The sequence below is a fragment of the Salminus brasiliensis genome, chromosome 5 (assembly GCF_030463535.1).
Source record: "Salminus brasiliensis chromosome 5, fSalBra1.hap2, whole genome shotgun sequence".
In the NCBI taxonomy this organism is placed as follows: Eukaryota; Metazoa; Chordata; class Actinopteri; order Characiformes; family Bryconidae; genus Salminus; species Salminus brasiliensis.
In genome coordinates, this window is record NC_132882.1 from 30,919,940 (window position 1) to 30,930,146 (window position 10,207).

The 10,207-nt window shown below is 41.5% G+C and overlaps 1 protein-coding gene across 2 annotated transcripts in view; it reads left to right on the forward strand.

The window, feature by feature from the left end:
- Positions 1-9,793, forward strand: part of rhbdl1 (rhomboid, veinlet-like 1 (Drosophila)) — a 49,604-nt gene extending 39,811 nt beyond the window's left edge. Inside the window, exons 7-9 of one of the 2 annotated variants that reach the window (XM_072680157.1) lie at positions 2,139-2,199; positions 3,505-3,673; positions 9,540-9,793. In XM_072680157.1, the coding sequence (XP_072536258.1) occupies positions 2,139-2,199; positions 3,505-3,673; positions 9,540-9,693 (384 nt within the window). In that variant the 3' untranslated portion in view covers positions 9,694-9,793. Of the gene's footprint in view, positions 1-2,138; positions 2,200-3,504; positions 4,946-9,539 lie in introns of those variants that run through there. The other variant, XM_072680158.1, reaches the window with a different exon arrangement.
- Positions 9,794-10,207: the final 414 nt, after the last annotated feature.

Sequence of the window (10,207 nt, forward strand, 5' to 3'; positions counted from 1 at the left end):
TGGGAAATGGAAGCGAACCAGTGTAGTCAGCACTGGTTTCTGGCGATTTGGTGGAATCCTGACCTCTAATCGTCTAGTCTAAAAGTACCTTGTCTGGTTCAGTTTACTTGAGTCTGCATTATATAAGTTGTTATTTTGAATGAAATAAAAAAAAAGAAAATACATAAAAAGAAATTACATAAAAAGTGAATCTCGTTTGTGTTTGTTGTGATTTCGTATGCCTAATTGTAGTAGTAAGCAGATGGAGTATTAATTCATGGCATCTTTGGCTTTTTACATCTTTCACACTCCTGTAATCCGCTGCTTATGACTACAATAAACCATACAAAACACATTATACACACTGAGAGAGCTCTACACACCATTCACACGTTTATAATCACTTTCTCATATTGTTATTTCCTGTTGTTTTCGTAACGTAACAACCTAAACAATGGGGATTTGAATTAGGCATCGAAGGGTACCTAAAACATTCTTACAATTTCGAATCAGACCAATCAGACTCTAATTATATTATATTAATTATATTACTACTTATGGTATTACTACTTAAGTAACATCCACATCATGAATCTTGGAATATGGTGGCTGGTGGATCTCGGGGACAGATTTCTAAGGCCGCATGCCCAGGAGCCTCCAACAGATCCCAAACAGCTTCATGAACAGAAATACAGAGGCTACAATGTGAGATGCAAACCACAAAACAATAGGCCCAGATTAGAGTTTGCAAAATGTACTTAAAGGCCTGCAGATTTCTGGAATTCTGGGAAAAGTGGACAGATGAGACCAAGATTAACCTGCCTGCTAAGTAAAGCCATCAAAAATAAATTCCTTCTCTCATCATTGCTATGTCCCAAACATTATGGTGTCCTGAAATGAGGGGGGCGGTGTGAAAAGTGTTGTAATTTCAGCTTGGTGAAACTGAAATGTACGCCAATCACTTGTGATTGGTTTGATTTGGATGTTAAACTGTGGCGCAGAGAGACATATAAAGGAAAATGTGTCTTTGTGTCATACATTCATGAAAGCATTTCCTGCTTGTAGAGTTTAAAAATGATACACCTCTAGACTGCTGTTGGACTTGACTAGATGTTGTAAAGGTTTTTTTAGGTGTTCATCTGCTTTGATTGTTTTCCAGGTCTTTTGGTGTTGATGAGTTTCTGCTCTCTCTCTCTCTGATGCTCTGTTTTTATTTAGCCTACTGATTGCATCTTTCACTTACACACTTACATTACCTCTTTGGACCACATATAAAGGCTAGACCCCTTGAATTAAAACTTAGGCTACACTTCAATTACATTTCGATAGCTTCATTTCAGTACACAGGCAAAATGACTGTCCAATGAAAAACATGTATCTCCATGTCTGTTTTTAGTTTTCTCCATGGTTTGAACCCTGTAGCTGCTCTGACCACTGTGTAAATTATTTAGCATTAAGTCTTATTTTACATTTCCATTGACTTCCATTCAAAGTTAAGAGCATTTTTCCCCTCTCCTGTAAAGTTACCATTTTGGAGATGTGTTTGTCATTGGACAGCAATGAAATGTTCAATATAATCAGTTTTAATAGAATTCATGTTCTCAGTGGGCTTCAAAAGTCTTTTAAAAAATCTTTTAAAACCTGAAAAGAATTTTCAAAAGAATTCTGAACATTTGAAAACAACACTTTGTATGTTTATCTGCCACCATACTGACTTTATATTATTATTATTGAATAAATTCATTCCAAGCTTCTGAACACAGTGTATATGGGGGTGAATCTTTCTTCTCATGTTTAAAAGCTCTAAAATGACCCACTCCATCTTCTGTACATGTGTGTTTAGGTGTGTGTGTTCTGTACTGAGAGAGATTAATAATACAATAGTGATTTTGGTTTGCGTGCAAAGTCTGTCGTTCGACTCTCAGTAGGACGAGCTACTTTACTTAAGGCCCATATGGTCTCTTAGAGTGTGTGTGTGTGTGTGTGTGTGTGTGTGTGTGAGTAATGTGGGGGCTTGTTGTTTTACTCCATATGCACTTAGTGTGTTTGCTCTGTTGTTTCATTAATCATGAATTGCTCACACACATACACACACACATGCACTAACCTCTCTAACCCACCTGTGTGTTTGTGTGTGTGTGTATTCGTGTGTGTTTCAGAACTGGGCCGGGATGAAGTGTCCGTATAAACTGCTGCGGATGATCCTTGCGCTGGTCTGCAGTATGTGTCAAACCCAAATATGTGTGTGTGTGTGAAGAACTAATATGGAAAATGCTATGTGTTAAATAAATGTTTTTTTTTATGAAATTATTTAAAAACATTTAAAAATTGGTATTTTTTTAATGGGTATTTATGGGATGGCCTCATTTCTGTGTCCCTGGTGATTCAGAGCACAGTGCTTGACATTTTAGGTTTAATACACATTGCAGGAACAGCTGCTTGATAGGAGGGCTGTGGCTAGCAAAACATATATATACTGTCTGTAAAAATACAACATATATTTCTGTTTTTAGTAATTTTGAGAGTTTTATGTTTGTTCTTATTTAAACAAGTGGACAGCATGTAGTATATTTATATATATTTTGCTTTAATAGTGCAGATATTTCCACACCTGCACCCTGAGGAGGTGCATAATGATGAATAATGAACAGCGAAACATTCTGGACGTCAGAAATGTCTCCTGAAAAGGAAATAGCTTAAACCTAATGGCTGCTTTGACTGCCAATAAAAAAGGATGGTAAAGGATGGTTTTTGTTTTGAAAATTTCCTTGTCTTTAATATTGTGCAAAAAAAAGGTGGGAATGGTCGGCTCAAATGTCTCTAGTGAGTCTTCGGTGCATGGACAGTATTAAGGAAGGTGTTTATTATAGAGGCTAACTGCTCTGTACCACTACACTGGCGCGTCGATTGCTCTGTACCACTTGATGGAGTCGTTGTTCCCCACAGTTATGCCGTAGGGAGGCACTCAATGTGTGAGAAGGCCATTCTTGCTACACCCTCACTCTAGTTGCCCCTGGTTTGAAATTAACTCTGCCCGGGACATCACATATGTCATGCTTATTTATATGCTGCACATATATATAAGCAAGCACACCAGTCAGTTGTAGCAGAGTGCAGAACGATCATCATGGGCAAAGTACACGATTTGACTGATGTCCAAAAGGCCATGTAAATAGGGTACCGGACGAGGAGTGGTAGCATCTCGAAAACTGCTAACTTCGTGGGAGTTGTAGAGCCACCATAGTGAAGGTGTACAAAGACTGGACTTCTTACACTTAACAGTGGTCCCACACGAGACATTGATGCCAAGGGGAACGACAACTCCTGCGTGTGGTACAGAGCAATCGACGCGCCACTGTGGAGCAGTTACCCTCTAAAGTACAGTCCATGCCACAGAACGACTCATGTGAGCCAGGGGTGATAATTCCCACTATTAGGTAGGTAGTCATAATATTCTGATATGATTGTGTAAATCTCTCTTCATGTACTGATCTTAATCTGGCCTTCTCTTCTTCTGGTCTATAGTGAGTTCCGAGGTCGGCCGTGCAGTGTGGCTTCGCTTCTCACCGCCGCTGCCATCGTCTGGGCCGCAGCCCAGCTTCATGGCCCACCTATCGGGGGCTGTGGTGGGCATCAGCATGGGCCTGTTGATCCTGCGCAGCTACGAGGAGTCCCTTCACAAGCAGTGCTCCTGGTGGGTCCTCGTCTTCTCCTTCATCACCTTTCTCCTCTTTGCCATCTTCTGGAACATCTTTGCCTACGAGCTGCTGGGGGTTCAAATCCCGCCTCCACCCTGATGACACGCCCCCCTCACCCCCCTCCTTAAGCCCTGTCCCCAACTCTGAAGACACAGCTTCATTCTCCCTCTGGCTGTCGATGGCCTCGGCCCTTCAGGAGCCAGATCGTTTTGTTCGCCACGCCTCCTTTTGTTACAGTTTCGCCCTCTTTTCCTTCACTCGACCAGCAGTGGAGGGAGGGTCCAAACCAGAAGAGGAGATGGATTATAGTGTCAGCAATTACAGACATACTTTTCCAAAGGGATATTATTTACTCACACTCACATCTGAACTTTATTAACGCGTTCCCAGCTGACCATGTGTAAAGCCGTAAAGGGAAGACCTGATATAACTCGCTACTTTTCCTCTCCGTTTCTGGGTCTAAAATAGGGTCCAATCCGCTCGGTCTTTCTTCATTTGGGTTCTATAGGTTCTATTTCCCCTTTCCAAAAGAGAAAAACAATGATTTCAAATGGTGCATTATTATTATTATAAGTATCTCTGTTGGGTCTTGCTCTGTTCTGTGACTTTGGAAAGCGAAACGGAACTACAGACTGACATGCTTGTCGGCCCTCTTCTACACACACACACACATGCACGCACACAGACACTACAGCTAAGACGGTGGATCTTGCCCCTTCGTGACCTTCCCACTGCAGGGGTCAGTAGGTCGAATCCGCAGCGCCATTAGCGTGGCCACTGAAACCAGGCTGTGCGCGTCCCATGTCGACCGTTGCCTTGGTTACCTTTGTCCAGTTGCTGTGGTAACCATCGCCAAGGTGTGAGATTCACACCCCCCGTCTGCCACTGCCCACCCCTCCCAACGGAAGCAGTGGTCAGCTTACTGACCAGATTATGCGGTGGCCTCGGAGTTTAGAAGTTTCAGCGCTGTCCTATCTCTGTCCCCCTTTCTCTCAAAGTAGAAGCATCTACCTTCAAAAGACTCTAAAATGGGCATTTTCTCTCCAAGGTTGTCAGATAAGTGAAATATACCTCCCCTGTGTGAGAATTTCTGGGTGGCAGTGTCCCTGTGACTCGCTGCCAGTCAGAGAAGAAGTCGGCTCGAAATTCTCCAGTGCCAAGTTACCATTCGATAAGCTGCTACGTCAAATTCTACATTTAATATTGAATATCTTTATTTTTATTTATGTTCCTAGAGCTTTGCTATGTGTGGGGGACGTGTTGTTGGAGATACTGTCACAGGGGGGTTGGATTGGGGTTGGATTGGGGGGAAAAAAGGGGGGGGGGGTGGGCGTGATTTCCTGAAAAGCACGATGACGTTTCTGACTGATGTGTGTGTTGTGAATTTTCGTGCCATATATTTATATTTGTACTTCTATTTATTCACATCATCGTTCTGTGCTTGCAGCTTCTGTAAGATGGTCTCTTCGAACTGAGTGGTGATGATGTGAAATGTGCTTTGGAGCAAGGCAGCACCTAAAACAGCACACAGACACACACACACACATACTCTTGAATCAATTGCAGTGAACATTGGTGCATATATGACACATCTGGGCATTTTATCCAAAAATGACCTTCCTGCCATACGGCTGTGTTCCAATTCAGATAAACTGCCTTAAGCCCTCCTCCTTATTTCCGCTGGTATATTCCTATTATAAGACCGGCCAAGGTGAAGTGCAGAAAGGTGAAGAGTTATTCGTTATGCACAACCCTGCAAAATACAATGGTATGCAGCAGTTCCAGATCTGTCTGTAGAAACTGTTTGCAAAATGCATCAGGCTTGTTTAGCTGTTCCTTTGAAAACTTTGCATCACTTGGCATTTCCTAAGGATGACAGCACCATTCCCGGATTGGTACACCCATCACTTTAAGCAGTCTAACATTTAGTAACCTTGCAATTCAGTTGACCAACACAGCTTAGTAGATTTGCTATGGTGGCCATGGAGGTCAAAATCTGCGTCAAAAAAAGGCATGTTGGATCATTCGTGGCTTAAATATTCCAGTCAGATTTTGTCGCTGTTAGAACAAAAGCTTGTATCTCCAGAATGGTAACTTTGCATAAGAGGAAAAATGTCATTTCAATGCACTATATTGTTGCTTTTTACAGCACGTGTTTCCAAACTATGTGTAAAAATAAAATGCTGACTTTTGTTCTGACAGCTGCCAATGCTCAGTGTTGGCTGCAATTGATTAGTGGATAAGAAGAAATCAGTGCTTTTGTGGTCTCAAATCAAATCAAATCACGGTTATTGTTATTGTTATCACATCACGTTACACAGGTGTAAAGGTGAGGGAAAAACTTGGGTGCATCGTCCATCACAATAGTACAGAAAGAACACAAATTTACAAATAGAAATACTGAATATTTACATATTAACTTATACCATACATAGATATATACATATACATTTAATGCACATGTGATTTGTGTGTGTGGGGGGGCTCTCCAAGGGCAGTAAGAGGGGGGATCCCCAAGCCAAGACAAGCATGTTCACCATTAGTGTTGGACACATGCAATTTGGCCTCCACCTTTAACCCATACACACTAGTGATATTGAGGACACGTGCCCGGACAGTTGGGCAGCCATTGCTGCGGTGCCCGGGGAGCAGGGAGGGTGAAGTGCCTTGCTCAAGGGCCGAACAGTGGCAGCTTGTCGAGCCCGGGTATCGAACCCACAACCCAGTCATTAATAGCCCGGTGACCGGCAAAATTTGCTCATATACACTGTGTGCGCGTATGTGTGTGTGTGTATATGTATGTGTGGGGTCTATTCGAGGGCAGCAAGGGGGGAAAAGATTTGTAATCACAGAGGGAGAAGCACAGAAACAGAAGAACCTGAACGAGGAAGGTGGTGGCAGAGATTGTGTATCTGTGGCAAAGATAAGGCGAGAAGAACAGCAACCAGGACTTTTAACCATGCTTAGATAGAAACTAGCGTAGCTTGTCAGACTGTTAAATGCAATGTGTGAATGTGTTAGTGAGTGTGGGACCGCTTTGTAAAGGAATAGATCAGTGGAAAATCAAACGTATGCAGATGTAGTAAATCAGCCAGAATGTGTGTGGTGTGTGAAGGTGTCCTCTTTATTCACTGGAGCTACGAGGCTACGTAGCTATGCTAACAGTAATGGAAGGCTGTGCTAGCTGCACTGCAACAAATCAGGGCCAAAAAGAATCCAGAATAAGTCCATATTAAAATAAATATGTAATAAATCATCTTTATCAAATTCAAAGATCGAAATGTCTTGAAACGAGCTTGAACGAGCGTTAAGCTCAGTACTAGAGAAACCTTTACATTTCTCAAAAATGAAGCATTTAAGGTTCTCCCCACATTCTGTCCTCATCCGTCCATGCCTGCTCCCTCATTATTTGGAGTCTGTTAGCTAGTGCTAGCTAACTAGCTGATGTTGTTACAGCAGTTCCCCTCCAGGCCTGTTCAGCTGTCCAGTGACAGCAGATAAACAAAGATCATCCGGCTTTCATATGCGGGTGGGGAAATTAATTAATTATTTAATAAAGAATTCATTTCATTTTATGAAGCCAAATAAGTTCTAATTATAAATTGAAACATTGATTGTTCATTTTCAGTTTTCCTGGCTGTGTAAGATGTCATTTTTTGCATTATGTAGATAATATTTTGGGCAGTGTTGGAACCCCCTGATCAGCCTGTTGGAGATTTCAGTTCAATTCAGTTCAGCTTTTTTGTCATGATACTAATACAGGCTTGTACAGTACAACCAAACACTGTTAGACTAAGTCTCTGGTGCAGGACAGGTAGCTAGGACATACAGTAGTGCAAGGACGATAGATAAAACATGAGACAGGGTGTAAAACAAAACAAAAACATAAGTACAAATACAAACGTGTGCATGAAGGCCGGGTGATTAAGGTCCAAACTAAGTTACTACACTAACAGTAAATGGAATAAATATGTAGATGTGCATGCAAATGAAGAGTAACTCGAAAGTGTAAGGCAAGTGTGTGATGATTTAGGTGGGCACTTGGGGGTTTAAACTTTTAAGCTTTAGAGCTTGTTAGCTAAATTAGTCTTGTAGCTCCAGTGGAAAACTAAAAATGAGAAATTAAGACCCCAAACATGTCTGATCAAGTACACATGAAGGTTAATGCTGAATATGTTAGATTTTTTACTGATCTAGACCTCAAAGTGTGGTGTGTGTGTGTGTGTGTGTGTGTGTGTGCCAGGGGTAAAAAATAGATTAACTGTACTTTGTTACTGTACTTAGATATTATTTTGGAAGATTTGTATTTTACACAAGTATTACTAAAATTGAACCCTTCTTTTACTGAAAGCATTTCAATAATTTAATGTAATTAGAACATCCATTCAAATTTATATCAGTGTAAAATAAAACTGCCCACAACTTGTTGCTAATTTGTCTGTGTGCAGAAACCAGTACCATCAATTAGCCCACCACACACAACCAAACACAAAACCTTTCATTTATATATTTCATTTACATTTTATTTTTATATACTTCGATATGCTTAAATGTATAGCTGTATAAAAACAATTGTCCACCCCTGTCCAAATGACACATTCTATTGATTTATCAAAGAAGCAAGAATTTTAAATAATACCTATCTGTGAATATTAAAGCAGTTATTTTACATTTGCTTGCTTTTAACAATGTTGTAAGTAACCATGACTTGTGGAAAGGTTTCAAGTTTAAGGCCTTAACTGATTCGTTAGGGCTGGTGAGGCAGGTCAAGAATAGTCATTAGACATTTGGGGAGCTGATGACAATTCTAGGTTGCAATAACTCTTGAAACCTTGTGCCAACACTTAACAAAAATTGGCTCCTCTAATCAGCTATATAAGGATCGGGAGGAGCTCAAGATAGGATCTGGGGGCGGGACTCTCTAACGGAGAGCAAACCCCCAAGTTACTTCAATTGACCTACAGGAAGGTTTAACTGGCACAGAAGTGAGGGTGCACCGTTCCACTGTGCAGCATTGCTTGCACCAACAGAGAATCTGCATGGAAATCATCAGAAGAAAAACCTTACTGGTGAGTTCATCACAGAAACGAACATCTGAAGTCAACAAACAAGTGGAATTAAGTGCGGTGAGGACATTAAAACTGAGCTCTTGGAAAGAACTTCCTACCAACTGTTAAGCATGGGCGCTGCGTGGCAGTCAGTGGCACAGGAAACACTGCATGGAAAATGGATTCCACTACATATGGAAGCAAATGAGACAAAGAAACCGAAGCTGAGGATGGCTTCTACGACAGGTCAAAGTTTTGGAATGAGTCTCCTGACTTGGAATGTCACTAAAAATATGTGAGCAGATCTTAAAACTCATAACAGGCTACAAAAACTGCAAGTGCAAGTTGTGATATCTGCCGAAGAGCATTTAACCAAGTGCTGACTGAAGGGTGTCAGTGTTTGCACATGCCACAATTATTCTTTTAAAGTTTTCAAAAATCAACCAAATGTCATTTGGCCAGGGGTGCCCAAACTTTTGCCAGCAACTGTAGATATTTTTCCAATTTTCACTTTATTTCCACTGTAAATGGGTTTCTATTTTGATTCAGTGCCACATACTCTTACTTAAGTACTACATTTTATGTAGTTTTTACATCCCTGGTTTGTGCAAACAGAGGTTGTGAATGTGTGTGTGTGTGTATATGTGGCTCATGGAAGTAGCATCAGCCTCCCGTAGCAGTCAGTTTCTGCTCCTGGGACTGAACCGCTGGGCCTTGAGTCACTTTCCCTGGAACTGCATTATTTTAGCTGGCCCTGCATTGAAAAGTGCAGGAGAATCAGATCACGGCCAATAACTGCCCTTTCTCCTCACAGCTGTGACCGGACCTCCCGCCTCACAGCGGCACCCAAAAGCCAGCAGCGCTGCAGTCGCCAGTTCCGACACGCATGTTGCTATAAGGTCATCACTGTGCTCCGCTGGGATCATCTCCATGCTGCAGCCATAATCATAGTCCTCATGAGTTTGTAGTCCGCTCACAGACCTCGAAATGGTGCCAAAAAACGAGAGATGATGACTCGTTTCAGAAAAAAAAAAGATGCTGTTTACAACCTGAAGCTTTTTTTTTGGGGGGGGGGGGGGGGGGGGGTATTTTTTTTCCTGCTTCAGATAAAAAAGAAAAAAAAAAAAGATGTAAATATTGGTAGTTTATATCAAATTCTTCATAATCAGTTTCATGATGTACTTTTTAAGTGTCCAAGGCATTTTCTATTGTTTTTGGGGTTTTTTTGTACTGTTTTCATTGTATCTGCTCTCATTTCCCAGCTGTAAGGAATAAACCAAGCTGTGACCAGTCCTCTACCCTGCACTTGGTGTGTGTGTGTTGGGGAAAAGGACTAAATGCATGCATGGCAAAACTCACGCAAGCTGCAGCCGAGGTAGGTTCTAAAGTAAAGGACCCTTCGTATGCAGCCTAGAAATGCAGGACGCAACTGGTATATCCTTTCCCAGCCCTCGATTACTCACAATTCTCTGGGCACATAAA